The sequence below is a fragment of the Trichomonas vaginalis genome, chromosome III (assembly GCF_026262505.1).
Source record: "Trichomonas vaginalis G3 chromosome III, whole genome shotgun sequence".
NCBI classification, from domain to species: domain Eukaryota; phylum Parabasalia; order Trichomonadida; family Trichomonadidae; genus Trichomonas; species Trichomonas vaginalis.
In genome coordinates, this window is record NC_067205.1 from 18,597,363 (window position 1) to 18,621,269 (window position 23,907).

The 23,907-nt window shown below is 36.7% G+C and overlaps 15 protein-coding genes and 6 pseudogenes across 21 annotated transcripts, besides 1 other annotated feature; 11 read left to right on the plus strand and 10 right to left on the minus strand.

Annotated features, from left to right (window-relative positions):
- Positions 1 to 417: 417 nt before the first annotated feature.
- On the plus strand, positions 418 to 1,915 carry TVAGG3_0725970 (uncharacterized protein; the record flags this gene model as incomplete). The annotated part of the gene is made up of 1 exon (XM_001293972.1): positions 605 to 1,056. A coding segment is annotated over one exon (452 nt), but the record flags the coding sequence as incomplete, so codon positions are not given.
- A 10-nt stretch (positions 1,916 to 1,925) lies between these two features.
- On the minus strand, positions 1,926 to 2,975 carry TVAGG3_0725980 (attachment subunit-related family; the record flags this gene model as incomplete). Its single annotated transcript, XM_051244322.1, has 1 exon — positions 1,926 to 2,975. One exon carries the CDS (start codon positions 2,973 to 2,975, stop codon positions 1,926 to 1,928), a length of 1,050 nt encoding a protein of 349 aa, XP_051090909.1.
- A 625-nt stretch (positions 2,976 to 3,600) lies between these two features.
- On the plus strand, positions 3,601 to 5,185 carry TVAGG3_0725990 (annotated as a pseudogene). Its single transcript has one exon. A coding segment is annotated over exon 1 (1,585 nt).
- A 752-nt stretch (positions 5,186 to 5,937) lies between these two features.
- Positions 5,938 to 23,861: a mobile genetic element.
- On the plus strand, positions 8,980 to 9,512 carry TVAGG3_0726010 (annotated as a pseudogene). The gene has a single exon. A coding segment is annotated over exon 1 (533 nt).
- Positions 10,334 to 11,376, plus strand: TVAGG3_0726020 (annotated as a pseudogene). Its single transcript has one exon. A coding segment is annotated over exon 1 (1,043 nt).
- Positions 11,604 to 12,023, plus strand: TVAGG3_0726030 (protein of unknown function, DUF4108 family; the record flags this gene model as incomplete). Its single annotated transcript, XM_051244323.1, has 1 exon — positions 11,604 to 12,023. One exon carries the CDS (start codon positions 11,604 to 11,606, stop codon positions 12,021 to 12,023), a length of 420 nt encoding a protein of 139 aa, XP_051090910.1.
- TVAGG3_0726040 (uncharacterized protein) lies at positions 12,040 to 12,492 on the minus strand (the record flags this gene model as incomplete). Its single annotated transcript, XM_051244324.1, has 1 exon — positions 12,040 to 12,492. The coding sequence occupies one exon, from the start codon at positions 12,490 to 12,492 to the stop codon at positions 12,040 to 12,042; it is 453 nt and encodes a 150-aa protein (XP_051090911.1).
- Positions 12,529 to 13,404, plus strand: TVAGG3_0726050 (protein of unknown function, DUF4106 family; the record flags this gene model as incomplete). The annotated part of the gene is made up of 1 exon (XM_051244325.1): positions 12,529 to 13,404. The coding sequence occupies one exon, from the start codon at positions 12,529 to 12,531 to the stop codon at positions 13,402 to 13,404; it is 876 nt and encodes a 291-aa protein (XP_051090912.1).
- On the minus strand, positions 13,421 to 13,915 carry TVAGG3_0726060 (KilA, N-terminal/APSES-type HTH, DNA-binding family; the record flags this gene model as incomplete). The annotated part of the gene is made up of 1 exon (XM_051244326.1): positions 13,421 to 13,915. A coding segment is annotated over one exon (495 nt), but the record flags the coding sequence as incomplete, so codon positions are not given.
- Positions 14,825 to 15,025, plus strand: TVAGG3_0726070 (uncharacterized protein; the record flags this gene model as incomplete). The annotated part of the gene is made up of 1 exon (XM_051244327.1): positions 14,825 to 15,025. One exon carries the CDS (start codon positions 14,825 to 14,827, stop codon positions 15,023 to 15,025), a length of 201 nt encoding a protein of 66 aa, XP_051090914.1.
- TVAGG3_0726080 (uncharacterized protein) lies at positions 15,054 to 15,638 on the minus strand (the record flags this gene model as incomplete). Its single annotated transcript, XM_051244328.1, has 1 exon — positions 15,054 to 15,638. One exon carries the CDS (start codon positions 15,636 to 15,638, stop codon positions 15,054 to 15,056), a length of 585 nt encoding a protein of 194 aa, XP_051090915.1.
- On the plus strand, positions 15,886 to 16,275 carry TVAGG3_0726090 (uncharacterized protein; the record flags this gene model as incomplete). Its single annotated transcript, XM_051244329.1, has 1 exon — positions 15,886 to 16,275. The coding sequence occupies one exon, from the start codon at positions 15,886 to 15,888 to the stop codon at positions 16,273 to 16,275; it is 390 nt and encodes a 129-aa protein (XP_051090916.1).
- TVAGG3_0726100 (uncharacterized protein) lies at positions 16,303 to 16,887 on the plus strand (the record flags this gene model as incomplete). The annotated part of the gene is made up of 1 exon (XM_051244330.1): positions 16,303 to 16,887. One exon carries the CDS (start codon positions 16,303 to 16,305, stop codon positions 16,885 to 16,887), a length of 585 nt encoding a protein of 194 aa, XP_051090917.1.
- On the plus strand, positions 17,057 to 17,611 carry TVAGG3_0726110 (HNH endonuclease family; the record flags this gene model as incomplete). The annotated part of the gene is made up of 1 exon (XM_051244331.1): positions 17,057 to 17,611. One exon carries the CDS (start codon positions 17,057 to 17,059, stop codon positions 17,609 to 17,611), a length of 555 nt encoding a protein of 184 aa, XP_051090918.1.
- Positions 17,661 to 17,924, minus strand: TVAGG3_0726120 (uncharacterized protein; the record flags this gene model as incomplete). The annotated part of the gene is made up of 1 exon (XM_051244332.1): positions 17,661 to 17,924. The coding sequence occupies one exon, from the start codon at positions 17,922 to 17,924 to the stop codon at positions 17,661 to 17,663; it is 264 nt and encodes an 87-aa protein (XP_051090919.1).
- TVAGG3_0726130 (uncharacterized protein) lies at positions 17,955 to 18,200 on the plus strand (the record flags this gene model as incomplete). Its single annotated transcript, XM_051244333.1, has 1 exon — positions 17,955 to 18,200. The coding sequence occupies one exon, from the start codon at positions 17,955 to 17,957 to the stop codon at positions 18,198 to 18,200; it is 246 nt and encodes an 81-aa protein (XP_051090920.1).
- On the minus strand, positions 18,223 to 18,662 carry TVAGG3_0726140 (annotated as a pseudogene). The gene has a single exon. A coding segment is annotated over exon 1 (440 nt).
- TVAGG3_0726150 lies at positions 19,622 to 20,234 on the minus strand (annotated as a pseudogene). The gene has a single exon. A coding segment is annotated over exon 1 (613 nt).
- TVAGG3_0726160 lies at positions 20,411 to 20,703 on the minus strand (annotated as a pseudogene). Its single transcript has one exon. A coding segment is annotated over exon 1 (293 nt).
- Positions 21,187 to 21,588, minus strand: TVAGG3_0726170 (uncharacterized protein; the record flags this gene model as incomplete). Its single annotated transcript, XM_051244334.1, has 1 exon — positions 21,187 to 21,588. The coding sequence occupies one exon, from the start codon at positions 21,586 to 21,588 to the stop codon at positions 21,187 to 21,189; it is 402 nt and encodes a 133-aa protein (XP_051090921.1).
- Positions 22,560 to 23,312, minus strand: TVAGG3_0726180 (keratin-associated protein family; the record flags this gene model as incomplete). The annotated part of the gene is made up of 1 exon (XM_051244335.1): positions 22,560 to 23,312. The coding sequence occupies one exon, from the start codon at positions 23,310 to 23,312 to the stop codon at positions 22,560 to 22,562; it is 753 nt and encodes a 250-aa protein (XP_051090922.1).
- Positions 23,862 to 23,907: the final 46 nt, after the last annotated feature.

Genomic DNA, 23,907 nt, shown 5'->3' on the forward strand with positions numbered 1-23,907 from the left:
ATTCAAAGTAGATAGTTTTTCCATTCTGTACACATAGGTGCAGGGTCTATCACTGGAACCCTGCACCTATATGTGCAGAATGGGAAAAGCTTGCACTTTTACCTTTCGATGCGAATGTTGCCGACTCAAATGATTTAGAAAAATGAACTGAAAATTTCCGATTGATTTGATTATATATCAAATTGCAAATGGAATTTGAACTGCTTGCAAGATAATATGTTATTTGTTTCTAAATATTTCCTTCCATATGCAATATTTTATTGATTTTCCTGTACTTATAAACTTTTCATCATCAATATGTTTTAATGCACTCACTTAATTCCAAAATCATTGTAAGACATGTTAATGATCGGTGCTTCACACCGCTATTTACGATAAGATTGCTTTACAATAAAAAGTGACATGTTTGTAACATGGGGGAAACTCCCCTCATCATGATAGAGAAACACTTAAATCATTCTATGAATATGTACTCTCTGGAATCAGTCAAACCACAAAATACGATTTTTATCAAAAATCTTTCATTTTTTGCAACGAATTAATCACAAGAAACCGCGTTAGTGAGAAATTAGACTTCTTCTTTAACTTCATTATCTTCTTTTTCATGGATATTTTCACGGTAACCACTTGCTATCCCGCTCATTTCTTTAAACATCTAATTCCACCTGCGTTCTTACCTGAAAACGATATAGCGCACTATTCACAGAAAATCATCATCAGATACACAACTGTTATAATAAGTTTAATATCGATGCTTCTTTTATGCATTCCGACGTATATTTATCTAAATTTTGCTTCAGAGTCTAAAATGAAGACCAGTCTTGCCACTGTCGCATACGCTGTTTTAGAATACGTTCCATTGCTCTTAACGCCAATACAAGGCTATCTTTTTGGAGCTATCGCATTAACAACCATCGCAGACGAGTCTTTTTCTAAGGCAGAGCCTCTTGCTTGGATCTTCAATGGCATAGTATTCGTTTTCTACATCTTTGGTACCGTAATTTGGCGTTCAACCACTTGTTATCAACTTCCCATCAAAAAAGGATACTTTGGAACGTTCACTCAACCGTATGATTTCATCGATGTCATCATTACTTTCTTGATAGCTGCTTGCCATCCATTTTTATCCACTCAATTTGGAAAATACGCGATTGTAGTTTTGGTTATGATGTTCTTTTACGGCTGCTACAAGCTCTACTACTCAGGAGCCCAGACATATACATCGAATTTCGGAGAAATTCTTCATATTAAGCTGAAAATCGACTATATTCTTTACGGAATTTTCTCGATTGTCTCTTTATTCTTCGGAAGGGGATCATTCGTTCTTATACCAGTTGGATTCCTTCTTTACTTCCTTTCATTATGTTTCTCCGTCGCATTTATTAACTTTTACCACACGAACGGCAGAGATGGCTCCGCATCGGTATTTGATATCAAGAATACTCCTACAGATGCATCTGCAGTTGCCAAAGTAAGGTACGCTTGCATTCACGCTTGTCCAGAAATCGCAGATATCTCTTACCTCAACGATATAGCTCAAACCCGATCATCGATGCAATTACTAGTCGATATTACGCGTATATGTCTTGTCAAAGGCATAAATTTGGACGAAATCCAAATCAAGGCTCCAATAATTACTCCAAACGCCAGATCTTCCTTATATTTCCTTGCCTACCAAGTGAGTATCTTCCAGCATACCTTCGAAGATTTTCACCTCACATGGCACAACCCCGATATTTTATCTAATAAATCAAAAACTTTATCAACACCTGTGCATTTATTTAAAAAAAAAAAAGGTAGTGGGGCTTCCAGGCACTTCGTGCCCTCTAGCCCCTAAGAAACTAGAGGAGGAATGATACAAAGATCAGATGAAAAAAATAAAAATATTATAATAAAATTAAATTTTTAGTCTTAAATTGTTTTTTTTATTCGGTATATTCTGAATCTTGAATGTCTTGGAAATTTTCTTCTTCACTCTCTGAGGTGAGGATTTCTTCGACTTCTTCTTCTTCGCTCTCTGAGGTGAGGATTTCTTCGACTTCTTCTTCGCCATTGGGAGCAACAAATCCTGCGATGAAAACTTTGTATATACCTTCTTGAGGAGTCTCTATGATGAAAGTCGTATTGTTGAGGAAATGGAACTCGACATCTTGAACAAATTGGCAACTGCTGTGTGTGAATTTTGCAATTGTGAGAGGCTTTCCTTTAAAGCCCTTGGGAAAGCTTGAGATAGTTACTGTTCCTCCATATGGAACTCTGGCAGGAATATCTAAAGCAACAGTTGTTATAACGTGGAAATTGTCTTGAAATTCTGGTAAAGGTTGTATACAATATAACCGTTTTGACTGTCCTGGTTTAGTAAAAAAGTATACGTAAAAGGACCTTTCACCATGTTCATTCAATTCTTCCAAATAATTGTATGAATTTGGATATATACGGACAAATTCAGCAATTTTAACTTCTTGTAAATGCTTCTGCAAGTTCTTTGGAAACAAGTGAATGAACTGGTCAATAGCTTGCAACGCTATGAGATTGGCAGTAACGGGTAAATATGAAGCAAACATGTCAACAAGTACGCCAGGGTCTTTTATTTCGTTTTCAAGAGGCTGAATGGCATCCATGACAGCTTGAAACATCTCGTTATAATCTCGATTGTCTTCTGAACCCCACTGTTCATTTAACTTATCTAACAATTCTAACCTTTTCTTTGCGTATTTTCTACGAACTTTCTCTGAAAGAGGAGTGTCGCTATCTTGTGTGTCTTGAATTTGAGACTTAAATTGTTTGCTAAAGGCGAGATATCGTGTTTGCGACCTAGTGGTCATTGCAGAATGTGTTTCTGTATTTTCGGGTGGTTGTGTTTCTGTATGTTCGATTGGAGTCTGATTGGTATGAACTTCTTCTGAAAATGCTTCTGTTCCGATAGTTGTTGTTGCCTGACCTGTTGGCTGAGCTGTTTCTTTGTGCAAATGCATATTGTCCAACAATTTGTCTTGAATTGTATGAGGAAGTTGCTTTGGTATTATAGGAGGTCGTAAGGGTTTTGAGAATGGTGAGACATAAGTTGTAGGAACTTTAACTGCAGAGGTAGTCGACGAATTGTTTGCGACACTTTTTCTTCCTTCCATTATGAAAAATGAACTGTTTTTTTCGGACAACTCATAGAAAAGTTTAAAATAAACCGTTTTCGTCAACGGAGACCCCTTCTATTTTTTTATTTTATTTAATAGTTACCGTTGGCAAACCGTTCCATCTCAAATATTGAATGAACTATAAACGTTTTTTGTTTTCTATATATACTTTTTTGTCCAACGGTAAAACTTTTTACACAACGGTTTTTGAGAGTCGTCGCCGTTGACTTTTTTGTAGAGCACTCAAAATAGTATAACTTTGTCCGGACAAGTAAGGGTCTATCGTCGCTACAGGAAAAGTTACAGGCGTTCCAAGGAAGTATACTTTGAGAAGCCTTTTCCCCCTTATAGAATGAGATAGGACGGTTATTTTACAAAACTGACAACACTTTGACCGAGTAGTTTTTTGAGCTGAACAAAAAGTGTCATATAAACATCTGTCAAAAACCGCTTTTTAACTTCACTTAAAATGCCACGTAAGCTACGTAAGAATATACGTAAGAGGAAGAGAGCATTGAAACATCCAATAGTAAAACTGACACCACAACAACAGTTGCAACAACAAATGATGAATGACCCCACTATGTTGCAACAAATGTCAAGCAACCCTATGCTTTTAAACCGAGTTATAGGTGCACAGAGTGGAGGTTTAAGAGCGGCACTTTTAGCGAAAATGGCAGGCTATGGTGGAGCTGCAGACGGAACAGCTTATAACCCTCAAAGTCAAATGAATTTGAGTTCACTCAAAAATCAAATAACAGATGTCAAAAAGTCAAACATAGACATACAGAAACAAATAAGTGAAAACGAAAAGAAACTAGAATATGACAGACACACAAAGAAACTCAATGAGTTAAACGTAGAGAAAAAGAAGAAAGAAGAACAACTGAAAGAACTAAGTACAGAGGAATATGCGAAAAAAGTGTCAGAAAAAAGCAGCAGAAGTAGCAAAAATGGAACAAGATGTTATAAATTTGAAAAACCATACTACTCAATATAAAGTACTGAAAGATGAAGAAATAAAACAAAAAGCCCTGAAGACATATATGGATAGCGATGAGTATAAAAAAGAAGTTGAAGCAAATGTAAAGGCAGAAAAACTTTTACAGTTGCAAAACCAAACCGTACAGTATGAAAACTTAGCACAAGAAAGTAAAAATAACGACGCAGCCATGCAAAAGGCAATGAAAAGCGCAGAATATATAAAAGCTAATAATGACTGGTTAGATGCCCAAGCCAACGCTAAAGCAGCCCAACTTATAGGGTCAATAAGGACAAAAATACAAGCGGATGAAGACAGTTCAAATGAAGCTTTAATGAATGCTGACTTTAAGAAGCCTTCGAAGCTCTTCATAGTAAGGTGAAACTAGTGAACGACTTCTCATCTGGAAAGAAACTGAAGTCTGAAGGTTTCGACAAAGAGTTAAGAGAAGTAGCACAAAATATGACGAAAATAACAGATGCAGCAACGAGACAGGCAGTTCAAAGTGCCTATGACGCCGTTAGAGCAACTGTTGTGGAAAGTCAAGAAAAAGAGTTACAACAGACCAAAACAGACCTAGTAAATGCTTTCTTAAAAACGAAAAGTCAGGTAGGACATTATGCTGCAGATGGAACATATGTGCCAGCTGGTGGAACTTATATACCAGCTGGTGGAACTTATATACTAGCTAGTGGAACTTATATACCACCAAACCCTCCAAGAGAAGCACCTGCACCAGGACTACCTAAAACATTTACATCGTCACATGGACACAGACACAGGCATGCACCAAAACCAACACAACAACCAACAGTTCAAAATCAGCACCAACACAACAGTTCAAAACACTGCACCACAACCAACAGTTCAAAACACTGCACCACAACCAACAGTTCAAAACACTGCACCACAACCAACAGTTCAAAACACTGCACAACAACAACCACAAACAGAGCAAGGACATAAAAGAAGTAGAGAACAAGGAAACCAAGAATTCTTAAAAATGCTTAAGGAAGATTGGTTACCCAGATACTCTTGACTTTAGTGACAGATATAAAGAAGCTATTAGAAAGTTCAAGGAAGGAAATACTGACCCGAACCTATTTAGCTTTATGGTTCAGCACCAAATGGGATATAATTTCAAACCTGGAAAATACAAGCTCGCTAAGGGATATGATTTAATAGCATATCATCCAAATGACATGATGAATTTACTCCGAGATATTTGGTGTCAGAGCTAAATGATAATTCAACTCTCTTCATGAAACGCGTAAAAAATAGAGACGGAACGAAAGAAGAAAGGTTATGAGCGGATGACTTAGATAGGGAACTTTTAAAAACGGTCTCGGAATATATGAAATGCCAGCAGATGAGGTACAAGAAACTCCACAGGAAGAAGTTCAGATACAACCAGACATGGAAGAAATAGTTCAGCAACAACAGCTAGAAGAGCCTGAAGGAAACGAACAAGTCCCTCCTTTGGAAACTAACTTCACAGAACTAGATGAAGATTTGGAACAGCCGAAAAATCTTGACCCTCAACAAGTGTATGCGGAGAATATGGAATCTTTCCAAGAGTCTAAGAAAAATTCGGCTGACATAGTAGAAGAATATCGAAAAATGTTCGCCGACATACAAAAGACTCCAACATCAGATGAAAATATTCAGCATAGAATGGAAGTACTGAAAGAAAATGTACGCAAATACAATAATCCTTTTTACTTACGACCATATAACGTTCAATCTTTGGCTGAACTCGGTGAAAATAAAAGGTTAAATTTCAACAAAACATATAGAAATGAAACATTGTTTAAAGTTCATTCAGAACCTAACCAATATGGAAACAAACCTACTTTTGTTTCTGCAGACTATGGAACTACAATGAGATGGGGTCATAAAGCTAATCCGGATAGGTGGTTCATAAACTTACAACCACAATTCCAAGAAGTTGTAGACGCAATGGAAGTGAATGGTGAACCAGATATAGCTGGTATTTTCAGCGCGGCTTTAATGCCATTGAAAGATATGAAACATGCAGATATTTTGGACCAGTATGAAATGAACATGGCTGATGGAAATATAACACCTGACGTTCTAGAACATTTATCTCAAAGAACTACACAGAACCATAGAGATGGTATATTTGGTGAAGAGTTTAGAAAGAAAGTTAGGGAGAGAGAAGGAAGAGAACCTATTGTACATGACCTTGCAAACGAAAGTTTGCAAAATGTCATAAAAACTTACTTTGCAGACAATGAACTGAGAAGGGATGAATATTTAAGAAAACTCAAATGGACAGTACCAAATGAAATGTTAGTATTGAAAAACATGTTCCTTGACAAAATAAAACCAACTACAGAAATAAATGACGCAAGACTGAAACATTGGGTAAAAGCTTTCCCATTCACAAAAGATATTATTGGTAACATGGAAAGAAAACCAGAATGGCTACAAAAACATATATTTGGAAACGAGCTTATTCCATATGGACAAGCTCTGTTTGAAGAGCTTGAACCGGAAACTCAGGAAAGAGTCATGCAAACAATACGCGAAGACTCAAATACAAACTATGACAAAATCTTTCTAGGATATAGGTTACCTGAGATGGGCGACCAGAGCCCAAAGGCAAAAAGGACATGGGAAATTTACAACATACTAGGTGAACATGAGGCAAAGATGCAACAACTTGAAGCAGAGGGCAAGTTACCAAAAGCGACACCAAAGAAGAAGAGTAGAACAAAGTGAAAGTAGTGAAGAAGTAACTTCATCTAGTGAAAGTAGTGGCAATGAAGGAAAAAGAAGAGTTAAAAACTCAGTCAGGAAGAAAGTAAAGCTTGGTCTATTATGACAATAAATCCAACTATTCTATATTTTTACCCATATGAAATGTACGCCGCTCAGAATATAACGCCAACAGTTTTGGATGCCATGAACGGAAATGTTTCCGAATGGTATAACGAATGCGACAATGCCATTAGAAGGTCAGAAATAGTTCCTGGAACTTACGAATATACAACTGCTGTTTCTTATGGAAACGTAGGTGAGTTTGGAGAAGGTTCTTCAACAACAGTAGATATTGCTTGCGACAGGTTTCATATTATTTCTATTGACAACTCATTCTTATACGTGGAACAAGACATTGAAATAAAACCTTCTGCCAAGTTGTCTGACAAGAAAGGTTGCAATGGAATTTTCTATGTCGGATACCAATATGCTCCAGAAGTTTTCATGGGATATAAGATATATTCTAACTCTGACTTAGTTCAAACAGTAACATGGGCAAACTATGAATGGTTCGCTTTGAGAAACTCAGTACAACCACAAGCTAGAGAACAAACAGACCAGTATGCAACTATTGAGAAAAAAAGACTTGACCCTAACGTTCCAGGAGTTTATGTTAACCTTTCTGGTTCAGATGGAACTGCTGCCACTAAAGTAAAACTGAAACTTAGAGTTCCTTTGTCATCTTTCCTCATCTTCAGGTTTTAAGATACTTGCCAACTGGGCAGGAAAAATTTCTATCTGAACTTTTACTCCAAGCAAAAATATACTTAGTCATTGCACCAACACAAGACCCATTCAGCATTACTATAGCTGGAACTGGTGGAGCCAAGTTCTGTGACTTTTGCAAAGACAAAGTTGACTTAGACTTTGGTTTCTCAAACTTCAACAATGAAGTAAACTATTATTTCAATGCTGCTGGAACTGCTTGGGACCCAGTTAAGTTTACATGCGAAAAATTTGAATGCAAGAGAATAGAAAGCAGACTTGCCGTTATATGTTGGACCCAGATATTTCAAATGCTTTAGCTGCCAAATAATATTGCAGTTCCACTTATGTTCCCTATACAACCAAATATCTGTCAAAGACTTTGCAGGTGAAGTTGGAAACCAAAGTGCTGACCCAGGTGCAAGAACAGATATTGCCTTAACAACTGCAATGAAACATGCAGATACTATGTTTGTACTGTTCAGACGAACTATAAATGACTATTCTTGTTTCTACAACCCCGGTATTAAATATCATATAAACATAGATGGCAAATATTATCCAAGAGAAGAATATTCTACAGTTGAGGATATGAGGTCATACAACTTGACATTAGATGCTATGAACTTTAACAACAACTTCACAACGACCATTAACCCTGAATGCAAAGTTCTATTATGCCATAATGTGAAAGTATGGACTCATACAGGAGGTCAAAAAACTCAATATACAAATGGAGACCGTTCAAACTTTTGGCTTGGCATTCCATTTGCTGACTCAGAAGACTTTATGGGTGGTATTTCAACTGTTGGTACTGTACAAATACAATATACTGGTGACAGAGACGGTCCAGATGAACTGAGAGCAAAGAAGTTTACAAAACCAATAGCACTTTTCACGGAAGATGCTCTTTGAAGATTCGTTCGATGAAACCTGCTGGGGCTCCTCAGATTGGCATAACGACAGCTTCCATCGAGCAGATTTTGGCAGCAGGTCAGTAAGTTGTTCTTGAACTGACTTCTCTCCGTCAAATATTGACAGTACGCCAGTTTTGACATAATATTGTAAGATAAACTTACCTTTAGAAATATCTGTAAGTTTTGTTGTTATATTTTTGTCAACGTCAAGAACTTTCACCATTTCAGTTATACCAACTTTCTTTGCTTTATGAAAATATTTAGGTTCAGCAAAGACTGCTATTCTATAACATTTTCCATTGTTTGTGTAAAGAACTATTCTGTCAATGTATTTGTATTGTTTGTGAGTATAAACTTTGTTCTGCTTCAATTCAATAAGATATCCGAATACGTCCATCTTTTTATTCTAAGTAAAATGTCATTTCCGAAAAATAGAAGCGTAAGTGTTTCAAAAGGTTTAATGGCGGTGGCAGATGTGAAGTTAAATTCACCAACTCAAACAAACAGTCAAAGTGTTGTTGTCAATGTCAAAGACAGAGATGTTGAAGTGGGGAAACCATACGAAGACGAAATGGTATAACAATTGTTCCTGTAAAAGAACCAACATATCCTGAAGTTAGCAGAGACTTAAGTTCTGTTGCAGATATTCGAAATGACTACCAACAACTGAAAGACAAACTTCAAACTCAGGAGAAGATTTGTCAAGCTTTAAGTATAATGTTAAACTTGGTCGAACACAACCCTGTAAAAGTGAACTCATATGTCATTGCACCTCATGAAGTTTTGAAAGAACTATTGAAACTTTTGAACAGAGGCAGACGATATAAACATCAAAGAAATAGAACCCGACATTAGTTGCTGTGGTGTTTCATATAATGTCATTGACAAGATATACGTTATGAAAGGAGGTGAAACGTTGAACTTAAAGTATAGTTTCCAGACGTCATAAAAATATTTGACGACCACAACATTTCATTAAAATTTATTTGCTAAGTAAATGGCAGAAGATATAATGGTTTATACTATTACGACTAAAAACCCTGAGTCATATAATTCTATAACAACAAACTTACAAAGTCCTCAAGGACGATATTGTAAACTAACCTTAAACACAATGACGACTAAAGCCTGTTTTGCTCTTTTGACACCAGAAGACTTTATTGTTGTGAATGGTAAAAAATACTCCTTTGAAGATACTTACTCAGATATACCACAACAGGTTTTTGTTGACTTATTTAATACTTTAAGTACGGGTGTAACATGTGCTGCAACTAGAGCAGGTTTCATTATGTTTGGATGTCCGACTGAGTTTACTATAAACGATATGAGCTATAATACAAAACTTATTTCTGGTTTTTACTACCAACAGTTTCCTATAACAGGAAAAGGTGTCATACAAGGAATGTCTATTCCATTGACATTAAGCACACCAATCTTATATATTGTTTCAAACTTAGGTTCAAAGTGTTATTCGAATGTCGACAGAAAACTATTATGACCAAAAGATACTTATGCGTATAAACAATACTTTCTCTGCTGGTTTGCCTATTGTTCATTCGAATGCAGAATTTTCAACCTTAGTGAACTCAAACACTTTGGCAAGTATAACGTTGACATTAGTTGACGCAAACTTTGTTCCTGTAAAACTTTTATGTCCTATGTATTTGTCAATGACGGCAGAAAGTTTCGAATTGGAAGATGCAACTGGTGAAAGTATTGTATTACAAGAACAACTTCAACAACAAATAGCTCAAGAACAACAAATGCAACAACAAAGTCAAGAATAAAAAAATATTTTTTTTATTTTTATAAAAATGTAGAATAGATGTTTCAGATTTTTATGACTTCCAAGCATTCAGAAATATGTGTCCATTTAGAGACTATAACAAAGCAGTCGAGAATTTGAAAAGTTTAGTCATTTATATCGACTCTGCCCCAGAATGTTATGTCATGAAAGAATGGGATGTTGTCTTTAACAAACCAAGAGCAACAATAGTTTCAGAACAAGAATGTAGACAGAAACTTAAGAAAATAAAAGTCGTACAAGTTGGCATGAAGATGTTAGATGCTTGGGATATCTTATTGTCAAAGTTAGAAGATTTTTCAGTTCGAGGTATAAAGTTCTATACACCTTCTCCAAACTTCTATTCTATCTTCACTGGATATAAATACGAACAAGTAGAATGGAAAGAAAATATTATAGAAGCTTGGTTAGACCATGTCAAAGAAATTATATGCAATGGAAACGAAAAGGTTTATGAGTATATCTTATGTTGGTTTGCAAACATCTTACAACATCCAAGTGCTAAAAATGAAACTGCTCTCATTATAATTGGAAAACAAGGAACAGGTAAGAACACATTCTTTACAGATATTTTGTGCAAACTGTTAGAAGGCTATTCGAACCCGAATATGACAAACTTAGAAAACATCTGCGGTAAATTTAACTCCTCAATAGAGAATATGAAACTTATAGTTTGCAATGAACTTCAAAGTATAGATACAACAAAAGTTTTAAACTCAGATGCTTTGAAGAGTCTTATAACAGATAAAGTTGGAGTTGTTGAAAGAAAATATAAAGACCAAAGAGTTTGTGAAAATGTTGCAAACTTCATTATGGTTTCAAACAATGCTGTTCCGATGAAGTTAGAAAGTTCTGACAGAAGATATGTAGTTGTCAGAACGTCAGATTCTCATATGCAAGATACAGAATATTTTGACGACTTAGCAGAAACTTTGACATCTGACTTTTACAACCACTTGTTCTCATACTTTATGACATTAGATATTTCAAAGTTCAATCCAAGACAAATTCCACATACCGAAGAGAGACAAACATTGTTAGAAGCAAACAAGAGTGTATATGAACTGTTCATAGATGAAACTGACTTTGAGTGTTTAGATGAAAGGTCATTGTACGATTCGTATAAACAATATTGTCAAGAATATGGTTATATGACAGCGTCTAAACGAACATTCTTGGCAAATGTCAAAAGTCTTTTAGACGTACAGAATGGTGTATATACAAAGAAAAATTTTTCTGAGTAAATTTTAAAAAAAATATTTTTTTATCCGATAGAAAAGATGGCAAAATTCATCTCAGTAAACAAGTACATGTCAGGACTTAAAGAAGAACTAGACCCATTCACATATTTGAATGTTTACTTCTACCATTTTGAAAAGTCTTCATTCAGCAAAGTTTGGAACATCGAACCAGTTAAGTTTGCTATTGTGACTAAAAATGGTGCGAAATTTGAAGACTTAGACATAGAAGGTTTGTTAGCAGTCAAAGAAAGTTTTGACAGAAGGTTTTCAAACCTTAAAGAAGGCAAAGCATACAAACTTGTTATACCTTATGAACCAAAGAAAGCAGACGACTATGAATATTATGAGTCTAAGATAGTTGAAGTTCAAGGTAAATTGGGTAAAAAGATTTTAGAGTCTAAGCCAGTGTTTGCTCCTAAAGAGGAAGAGAACATTGACATTGACCCAGAAATGTTCTAAAAATAAAATTTTATTTTTACATGTCAAATTTCTTTTTCTCTGGAACTGGTTCAGGTTCTTTCTTCTCTTCTTCTACTTTCTTTTCTTTCTTTTCTCTCTTCTTCTTTTCTGGTGGAGTTATGTCAAATTTGGCGCAACCATATTTCTGTAAAAGTTCTTTGTCCTTTAATAGCTCTTCTATTCTGTTTTCTATTTCATCTTCAAGAACAGCGCATGTGTCTTCTTTGCATTCTATGAAGTTTTGTTGGACTTCATCTCTCCAAGAGGCGTCATCTCTGTCAACAAGTCTGTCATTGACAAATTTTAAGACTTCTCTGCTTAATGTTTTATGGTTCTTGTCATATTCCCAGAAACAGAACTTTAGAACAAATTCACCTTTCTTGTTTACACTATGTAAGATTTTATGGTCGACAGATGTTTTGCTGTCGAAAAGCTTGTCTCGAATATAGATAGCGAAATCGCTAGACATTTTCTAAAAGATAAAAATTTTAATTTTTCTAAAAATATGTTAGAAAAAAAGTTTGCTGACATTGACAAAAAATTTGAGAATGTTTTAAACAAGAACAAGAGGAAGTTAGAAAATGCTCAGATAAAACCTATACATGACAAGTTCTTATTTGCTCAGAATGGTATAACAGGTCTAATTGCACCACCTGGGTCGGGTAAGACTTTCACTTATCTTAAAATGGCTGCACAACAACAAGAACTAGATGAGAAGAACCCATTCTATGAGTTAGTTGTCATTTGTAGTACTTCGGGTCAATTTGACCAAACCGTCAATTCGTTCAAAGATATTATAAAGAAGTCTAAGTTAGTATGTATAAAAGACTCTGAGTTGTTAGATTGGATAAAGAAGTACCAAAGAAGAGTTTTGAAGTACAATGCTATAAATGAGTATGTCAATTCGAAGTTTAAAGACCCAAATGAGGAAATGCAGAGAATATTAGAGAAGAAACACTTCAGAAACAAACAGAAAGAGATAGAATACATTTCGAAGAAATTGCAATCTTACGATTGGAAGACATACCCTCATAGATGTCTTCTTATCTTAGATGATTTCGCCTCTCATCCTTTGTTAAAGAACAGAGAACAAGATATGTGTCGAATTCTTAAGAAGCTCAGACACTTTAACATCTCAGTTGTCATTTGTGTACAGACAGCAAAGAGTTTAAGTAAGGATGTTAAAAGAATACTTACTGACATTGTACTTTTCCCCGGATTGTCCGAAGACGATTTCATGGAACTTATGAAAGAGTCCATAGCAGGTAAGTTTGACAGATATGAACTATGGGAGAAGTATAAAGTCATACAAGACCCTCATACTTCTTTCAGAATTCATATCTACGCAAACAAAGTTCAAATTGTAAAAAGTCAAGCGTAAAAATAAAGAGTGCAATTTACTCTACTTGTTTGAAGTTGTCAAAATACTCTGTTATTTTTTCCTTTAACAATGGCAAATCTTCTTTGAAGGTAAGAATTGTACAACCTTTAATATCATAGTGTGTTTGAGGTAAAGTATCTTGAACTATTTGTTTCACATCTTCATTCGGTGTCATTGAAATCGGTAAGTTTTCGCGATAGAACCAATTTCTGTCAGATTTGTAAATCTTAGCAAGGTCGTAAAAGCTTTTGTTGTTTCTTCTGACTAAATGCAACATAACCATATCTTTATCTTCTTCATTTTCCATCTCTTCAGTATAAATCATATACTTATAGTTCTTTTCCTTTCCTTTTGGTACCGAACGTGGTATTCTTTTCTGAATGCTTTTGTCTTTTGCTTCAAGCTTGTTTTCCATCTCTTCACGTTCTTGTCTATGAATTTCGTCAAGAAGTCTGTAAATATACCAAGCATAACGAGGCGAAGCCCACATTGCAACAGCATTTACAAGAAGTCTATGTACATAATATCCTCTCAAACCGTTTGGCAATTTTTCACGATTTTCATAGAGTTTTGGCGACTGGGGTTTTTTACCTACTCGCTGTTCTTCACTGTTTTCAGAAAAAAGTATGTCTCGCTGTGCTTCATTTAATAGTTCAATAGTGCTTTGGTTCCTAAACCAGTCTTTAGGAAGCTTAGTATCTGGAGCAAAACATGCTGTCAAAATACTTTGCATTTGGTACATATCGTCTTTGACCGAACGAATGAGACGGAGTTGTTTGTTAAACTGAACCCACTCATATTCTTCATTTATAGCTTCATGGACTATAACTGTTGTTGTGTTCTCTGTTGTTGACATTACTGTCTTTACATACAAAATAAAAAAATAAATAAAAATAAAACTAACTTTATTTTTTCTATCTTAAGGAAATTCATGATTTTTGTGCTGAATTCAATAAAAATAATGTTTAGTCTTAGTAAGATGGTAGCTTCTTAAAGCAAATACCATTGCTGAGTTTTATGTACGTGAAGAGAAGTACAATGAATTCAATTACGAGTACAATTGCAATGACAACTAAGGCAACTATTTTTGTCTTTTGCCAGCAAGGGTACTTCTTCTCTTCCAATGGTTCGGCAGAACTATACTCACTCATGAGAAATGCCAAAACGGTTTAATAGAAAAAGTGTCATTTTTTTCATGTCAGAAGACTCGAAGGTGCAACACTTCCAAAATACCGACGAACTCAGAAGAGCAGCATGGCAGTATGTTCTTGACAACTTCTTTGAGTTCTCCAGGTACACCTTGGAAAATGCTGAAGAACTCCGACACAGAGAATTTGGAGAAATTGCGCTCCAATACTACCTTGACAAACAAAGGGTAAAATAAGACTAAAAACTTAACGTTTAAAAAGTGACATTTTTAATGAGCTCCGAGTCACCGAGAAAACTTGGTCAGATGTTAGCAGCTTACTTCCCTGAGGAGGATGGAAGCGTTACATACGTAAGGTTCAAAAACAACGAACCTGGAATTGCGTACCAAATTCGCAATTACATGACCATGGAAGAGTACGAAAGGTTCCTACAAGAGAAACCAGCTCTAAACAACTCAGAAAAGAAAGAATAAAAAGTTTAACTCGTAATTGTTTATTTTTTTACTTGTATGGGCAAGCTGCAAGAATGAAGTCGACTATCTCAGTCTTTGTTTTGACGAGCTGGACGGCTCTTGCGAGTACGTCTGTTTTGCGGTCTCCAGCTGGTGTCTGACCTTCGTAATTGCGCATGTTCTTGAGAGCTCCAACTGCAAATGATTGTAGGATGAAGAGTCTCTCAGACTGCTTGAGGTAGTCTTCACGGTCACGAACCGAATCTGTGGTACGAGTCGAATCGGTCGATTTGAGGGAAGAGACTGAAAGCCTGTCGTCTTCCATAGGGGCTGTGGCATAATCTTTGCGTAAGCGGTTCAGACCTTCTTCGAACTCTTGGTCTCTCTTCGATTTGGATTGAGATTGGAATTGCTGGGGTGGAGCTTGCTGGAACATCCAAGGGTTGGGGAAGTAAGGCATAGGCTGAGGAGGGTAGTTCGGGAAGCCTTGTGGTGGGTAGTAATCTTGAGGTGGAAATTGGTAGTAAATCGGAGGTACTTGCTGGAACTGAGGTTGCTGAGGAGACTGTTGTGGTTCTGCAGCTTTCGGTTCTTCTGGTTTGGGAATGGACTCGGTTGGTGGGACGTGGGACATTCGTTTGTGTCCTGTCGGATGGAAAATTTTTTCCAGTTGTCGGGAAAAACTTTTCCTGTCGGAAGGAAGAACTTTTTCTGTTGGAAGGAAAAACTTTTTCTGAAGTTCGACCAAAAAGTTCTCAATTTTCGAAAATTTGAATGGTTTACGGACGGACAACTGGAAGAGTTCTTCCTGTCGGAAGGAAAAATTTTTCCCTTTGTCCGGAAAATTTTTTCCAGTTGTCGGGAAAATATTTTCCTGTCGGATGGAAGGACTCGGAATACCAGAAGGATTTGACGAGGCAATTTACCTTATAGAGATAAATGAAGTTGTTAAGCAGTACTTGCGCAGGGTAATGAAGCCCAAGGTCAAGTTCACCACTATTTCTGGAAGGTCTACACTTCAGCTCGAGACTTCGACTGGAATTCCAATTCAAATACCAGACGGGACAGCCTACGATGGCATAAAGGACGCCAAAAGAGAAGCTCTTGTTAAGTTCCTAAACAAACGTCCTTGGATAAAAATACCAAACAAGGAGAACCCCCTACCCCATATGAAATTGGCAATTCAGTCTCTCCTTCACTTCTCGGGTCAGCCGTTCTACATAACCTGTGAAGGCGACATCCAACCAGTTCAAGTCAACCTTAACGTTTAGAGTAAAAACATTTTTTTCATTTTTTGAATGAAGCAAGTTAAATTCGTCCCACACCAATCTCAATGGACCGATGAAGAGTTTCAAGCCATGCTTGAAGACGTTGAGAACGACATAGACGGCGAACTTGAAGGAGCTCAAATCACAATTGCAACCAAAATTGCAGGAGTCAAGGAACAGATAGCTCCACTTAAAGCTACCAAAGCTACTCTTGACCTCATGGATAGTTACCGTTTAGATGTCAAGAGTGGAATAAGACAATTAAAATTAAAACTTCTAAACTACGAAGCTATACTCCAAAAGTTAGCAGAAATGAGAAGACTTTACCAGAGCTACTTACATGTAAGGGACTTACCTTCAAGCAGTCCGACCAAAGATGAATTTGTTGACATTGTCCCAATTTTGTCCGAAAGTCAGCTCAGATGTTTCGAACTGCTCCCAACATATCCGGAATATGAACGTTTGCCTGAACTCTTCCGCAATCTCAAAAAACGTTTTTTGGTTCTCATGTTCCAAACTTTTATCGGAAGAGACAACAAACGTTCAGAAGAAGAACAAGATATTATTTTAAACTTGTTGTATGACATAACTGTCATAACAAGCTTTTTGAAGTAAAACCGCATTCTCAAACCACTTCATTTTTTCGATGTCCGAACAAGCACCGAAGCCAAACTCAATGGCAGATGTCCTTTCAAGGTTGCCAGACAAGCGCCCAGTTCAAATTCAAATTGCCCAATTGAACGCTCATCTGACAAACACCATTAAGACTCTCCAAAGTAGTCTTATGTTAGAGATAGCCAATCTCAAAGCCAATGTCCTCACGAACCAAGCTTCCAATGAGAAAGTCCTGAACGATTTCGCGGAAACCTTGCGCCAATACAACATAGAGAACCAAAACCTTGCCCGACTCATCTACCGTTTCTTCGAAGAGATAGACGCCATCTGGAAGGTACTCGGAAAGGACAGAACATGCAACACCGTACTTCGTGAGTACCAAATTGAAGAAGGAATTGTCGAGGAAGAAGAGGAAGAAGAGGAAGAAGAGAAACACGAAGAAGTTCCTGAAGCCGCTACATGGGCAACCCTTGTTGCCGATGACGCTTACGAAATTTCCCAACCCTACCCATACCAAATCCGCAACAAGGAGACAGGCAAGGTTCTTACCCCAGTCCTCAACAACTTGGGACACTTGAACCTTAACCTTCGAAATTACGGTTCAATTTCCATGGGAAGGCTTGTCGGTATGCAATGGGTTCCAAATCCAGACAAGAAGACGAGGGTCAGACACATTGACGGTGACAAGCTCAACAACCGTAAGGAGAACCTCGAGTGGTTCTAAGAGTAAAAAAATTTTATTTTAGGGGGAAACCCCAAGTAAATTTAGGTGTTTATTTGGATAAGTATGTTAAATTAAGGGTAATTTGCAAAATTAGTTCCCGACCTTTGAATTGGACTCTTTCGTTATCCCAGTTGCGTAGGAGGTCGTCCCAGAGGAGTTGGTAGAATTGCCAATCCAAGGACGATTTGTCCTCCCAGGCATTGAGGATGTACTGCTCGTAGAGTTTCATGACCTCTGCCTTGCACCAGACACCCTCTCCCTTGGAACGTAAGGCTTCTTCGAAGTGCTCGAATGCGATTGGCTGCTTGACCATCCGAAATGACACTTTTTGTCCGTTTGGTCAATGTTTGTGTCTCGTGCCATAGTCGATGAAAATACAGACAAACAGGTTATATATGAGTTTGAGACCAAGAATGGTGTAACTCGACCTGTCCGATTCAAAGACTCCGAGGGCGACCATGAAATTAAACGGAAATTAGCTAGGAAGGAATATAAAATGGACTGGTTGCCACCACCTCCACCTCCACCACCTTTACCTGTTCCTCAAGTAAATAAGCCTTTCCCGTTCCCAAGAATTCCCACATTTTAATTCAAATTCGAATAAAAATTTTTTATTTCATGCAATGTTTTATTTCTGTGCCGTCTTCAAGTATGCCCCAGTACTTACGCTTGGAGAGGACATGAACTTCGGTGAAAATTTTGTCCAATTTGAATTGACCCATCTTTTCACCGACCATTCCCATTTCAATGAGTTTGTTGTATCCTTCTTCGTTCGTCATGAGTGCGTCAATGTTCTCATAGTAAACCTTCACTTTCGATTTGACTTCCGAGAAGAATTTGTTGTAGTTGTCAAGGACTGCTTTGCGAACTGAGGGTAAGACCAATGTTCGACAATAGGTTTTAATGTGGTTACTAAGCCACTTTGACCTTGAGTGAATTCGTACTTCAAAACAAAAGGAGAAAACCTTTCAACAAAGTTGTCGACCTTCTCATAATGTTTACTCTTCATCTCTTGAGGTTTCTTAATGGAATATCCCCATGTCGAATTCATAAGCAATTTGAGTGTCATTGCAAGTTTGGGGTTTGAAGCTTTCCTTAATATCATACAGTTGTTGTAATGACTTTTCCAACTGTATAGTTCCTTCCCGGGAACTCACCATCTTCGTTTGGAATTCCAGTCGGAATATATTGGACAAACCTCATGTATGCAGCGTTAAGGTCGACATAGTATATCTTTTCGTTTGAGTCGAACTTGTCGCAACCAATTGGTCCGGTTTGTGGAAATTCAAGTGAGTCTCTTATCTTCTGAGAAACTTCTCCTGTTATCTCATAAACATCGTCGAAGCAACCTGTTTCATATAAAACCTTCTGACCTAAACTCAGATGCTCTCCAATACAATTTGACGTCAATTGGATGTCTCAATGAAAGTTTATTTATAGCATCTTGAAGTTCTTGCAACCTCATTGGAAGTTCTTCTGGTTCAGGTTGGTATCCGAACAATCCAACTCCTTGTGGAATTGTGTACTTCTTTTGTACTAGAACTTTGTCTGGAACAATTTTGGTCTTGCTAACAGTGAAAAGTTTGTTTCGTCTTTTGGTACAAAAGTTTCTGTCAGCTTGTCATCTGGAATTGGTTCCAACAAACCTTTCTCGAAAAGAATGTTTACAGCTCTGACAATGTTGCACTTGCCTTTTCCGAACAATGGGTTTGTAAGACTTTCGTTCAACATGAAGTGGTTGTGGACAATTGCAATCTTCAACCATGGTAAATTGAACTCAACAACATAGTCGTCATGTGAAGAACCTTTTAGCTGTAGGTATGTTGACTCGGATATTGACATTTGCCAACGGTGCAATTTTTTGCCAATTGACCTCTGAGAATGTACCTTGTCTTCACACATGACTCAAGATACTTCATCTTCTCATCTGTAACAAGACCAGAGTTCCTGAGACATGTAAGAATGCAAGGTTCGTTGACAATTGTTTCAATTGAATTGTAAATTCCATACCTTGTCAAGTCAATGTCAGACTTATTTATGAAGGGGAAGTATCCAGCATGTTGTCTGACTGCTTGAGGGTTAGGTTGGTACCATTCGAACTTGACACTTGCAATTCCTTCAATTGCATTCAAAATGTCTGAGTCGGAGTCAACCATTTGTTCTCTCTTTGTAGTCTTGAAAGCGTCAAGAAGTTTTGCAGCTGTTTGTTCATTGCCATTTGCATAGTAAATGTGACCATCCAAATCCGTTATGGTCAATCTGAGATTGTGTCCTTTCTTATTTCCGTCTTGAATTGCAGCAAGTACACCCATGAAGCCTTCTTTGTTCTTTCCTTCGTCAAAGTTTACTGTAAAGGTTCGACCAGATGTAATTTGACTTCTAACTTCACGATACTTTTCATATGCATATCTTGTTCTTTCCATGGGAGCATGACCATCCTCTGCACTACCTTTTTTCCTTCTCAAGGATGCAATTGTTCGTCATGTTTCCAGTAGAATCTGGCAAAGCCGTCGTGTCCTTCAACTTGAGGTTCACTAACATCGAAAGGCATGTCCATAAGACGTTCTTCTTCTAACCTCTCTAGTCTGTTTGGATAATTTGCACGTGCTGTTTCCAAATCCATTTCGTAGCGAAGACCAGACAATTTGTCATAGACTTTTATGGGTCTTCCCTTCCTATATTTAAAATTCTTCGAAACTCTCCAACCATATCTTTGTAACTCTGCTTTTATTCTAGCAGATTTTCTATCCATTCTATATGGGGGCATTTTTATAAAAATAAAAAAAAAATTTTTTTTCTTTACTTAACATAACCGCCTGCTGCCATAAGTCTTTGACGCCAACCCATACCAGCTAATGAAGGTTGACTTGGTTTAGTTTCCAAACTAAACTTTGGTTTTGGTTTATCTTCAGTTTTTGGTTTTTCTTCTTCTATCGGTTTTTCGTCACTTTTCGGTTTCTCTGACTTTACTTCACCTGCAGGAACAGTTGTGTCGTCAACATCTTCATAAATATCATATGCCATTTGTTTTTGTTTTCCTTTCAACTTTTTGTGTTTGTTGTAAAGTTTAGAATATTTCGACTCTAAGTCAATGAGATGTTCTATAATGAACTGTTGGTCAGTGAAGTAAACTTTTCCATCTGTTGTCTCGAAAGCTCCTTCAGACTTCAATATTTTATTTGTGAGAGTCTGTTTCTTTTTTGAGATACTTGCCGTTCCATTTTTATGAAAAGTGACTTTGTAGTTAGGGTTTGTATTTCCAGACCTGGCACTTTCTATTATTGAATTTTTCTCTTCATCTGTAAGTTCTTTGACAGGTTTTGACAATGGTTCTGAACTTTTTGTTTGTGGTGTCAAATCTACCGTTTCAACTTCTTCGGTCATTTCATCTCAGTAAAAAATTTTAGTTTGGTTTGTTTTCAACTGGTTGTTGTTGTTTTTTAAGTCGGTCTAAAACTTCCTGAGGTATAGGAAGAACTTGACAAACACGTGGTGTAACTGCTGGAAGCCGACAAATCCATCTTGAACCCATTTGTCTCAATGCTGTATTGTTCATTTCATCTCAGTAAAAAATTTTACATTCCCCACGTTTGAGGCGGTTGAGGTTGGTTATTGTTTACCCACTGTTGTGCATGGTTATATCCTCTGTTAAAGAATCTTTCACCTTGGTCCATATAGTGTCCTGCTTGGTTATAGTAGTCATTTGCTTTGTTATAATAGTTTCCTGCTTGTCTTCCTACATTGTCCATCCATCCTTGAACTTTTCCTCTTGTTTCAGGATTTGGAATAAGATTTGTTGCATCTCGTGCTACATCCCAACCTTTCTGTACAGTTTGTATAATAGGTTGTGCTTTCTCTTTAAGTATACCTAATGTACTCAAAATCTTCCTTCCAACTCCAAATACACCTCTGGCTATTGTTCCCACTGCGGGCAAAAATCTGGATGCAACTCCTGCTAATGCGCCAAATAAACCCATTTCTTATGGGTTAAAAAATGACGAATCCAAACAAGGACCCCTATGTTTCTAAGGCAACAAAAAAAGCACTCATGATAAAAATCTTTAGTTCAACACCAAATGCTTGGTTTATGGATATCTTGGAAAACATTCCGAGAGTTAGAACAGATGGACCACCATACTGGCTAATATTTGTCGGTCAAAACACAAGATACTGTGAAGCCATACCATTATGGTCCAAAAATATTTTAGATGTGAAAACTGCTTTGACAATATTCGTTGACAAATACCATCCAACAAAACTGACATCTGACTATGAAAGTTCTTTCAAATCAGATGATGTAAAAAACTATCTGCGTTCAAAAAATGTAAACCAATATTTCATTGTCGACCAAAACCATTCTGCTCTTGGTGTCATTGACGGTTGTATAAAAATGTTAAGAGACTTAAACCAACCACAAGGTGGTGAAGCAAATGAAATGTCATATGACGACAAATATAGACACTTCTCCATGGCAAAGATGAGACAAGTTTTAAATATTTACAATAGCCGTAAACAAAAAGGTTTGGGAAACCACTCCCCCGAAGAAATGAAAAACAACCCTGACTTAGAGAAAGACTATATATTTAATAATTTAGTCAAAAGAGACAAACAAGAAAGAATGCCGGGCTTCAAACTTCAGAAAGGCGACAAAGTAAAAATAGAAATACCTAAACGCGACCCATATGAAATACTATTGACTATGACAACAATGGGAACCGACAGGTACTCACATTCGTGTTCGTAAAAATAGAAGAAAGTATACAAGAGAATATTATGAAGTTTTAGGCAAACATGGCAAAATGTACACACTGCAAGCAGAAGATAAAACTACTATTGTCAGACCTCGTTTCAAACTTGTCAAAGTTCAAGGTGGTATACTTTCAAAGACAGTTCCTAACAAATATAAGACAACTCCTGACGAATATGCTAAAGAAGTTGAAAATGACGACTAAGCAATTCTATACCATGCGTAAACTGTCATGTAAGGTGGCATGTAGTCTTTACCCAAGCCTGTTGGATTTGTTGTGAAAGTATGTGTATGATTTCCTCCTGGTTCAGTTGGTCGAAAAGTCTTTTTTGCTGAATGGTTATAATCTGGAGATAAAACGTCATTGCCAGCATAATATTCTGAGTTGTATAATGGATGGTCTCTTAATGAGTGACTATGGTCGCCAGAAAAGTTTGTAGTTCCTGTATGAGTGTGCGGTGGAAGGTTTGCTTCAGTAATTTTCTTCGAACCTCCTGTTTCCTTTGAAGAGTTTGCACAATACAAAAACCTGTCGACTATTTGTTCCCATGCACCAACACCAAACATTACTTGAGGACCTCTTGCTTCCATAGATGTATAAATAGAACCTACTGGGTTCATTAAATCAAACATATGAGATATTATAGGATTGTCTCTTTTGAACTTAAAATATAGTGCAACTATTTCAGGTTTCTTCTGGTTTGTGTCAGAATATTTTTTATAATATAATCTTATGTTTTCAGGGTGGGTAAAATCTTGACTATAATATTTATTTCTGTCATCTATATAATAATATACTATTCTCGTTTTTTCTATTGCATTATATCTTTTATATCTATAATAATCTAAATATAATGTTTGCTTTTGTTCATCTGCATGTAGTGTTCCTTCGTCATCTACATAGTCATAATAATATGGTGCTGGAGCTGGGTCAGGCAATGTCATATCTGCCATTTCATAAACTCGGAAATATTTCTTTTGTTCGTCTCCATATAAGTTTAAGTAGCAGTTGTTGTCTAATGGAACTTTAACTTGTGTACCATTATTCTTTATATAGCTTACATACATTTCATTGTTATTTTTCGGAATGAGTTTATACCGTATACCATTTTTTAAGGAATGTACAAACTGCCATCTAAAATATTTATTTTCTTCATTGACAGAAAAGTCACCAACAATAGTTTCAATATTTTTTGTTGTTCCTATCAAACTTTGGTATATTTCATTGACATATGTTTTATCTGCTTTCTTTTCAAGGCTAACGTTTAAGTCTGTTATTTCAGATATAGAATGTGTATGTCCAACGGCACTTTTACTGTTTAAGGTTTCTTGTAAGTCTGTTATTTCAGATATAGAATGTGTATGTCCAACGGCACTTTTCCTGTTTAAGGTTTCTTGTAAGTTTGTAATATTTGCAATGGTATGTGTATGTCCAACGGCACTTTTACTGTTTAAGGTTTCTTGTAAGTCTGTTATTTCAGATATAGAATGTATATGAGTCTTTTTAGAATATTCGTTTTCAGCTCTTGTCACTTCACTTGACATTTTA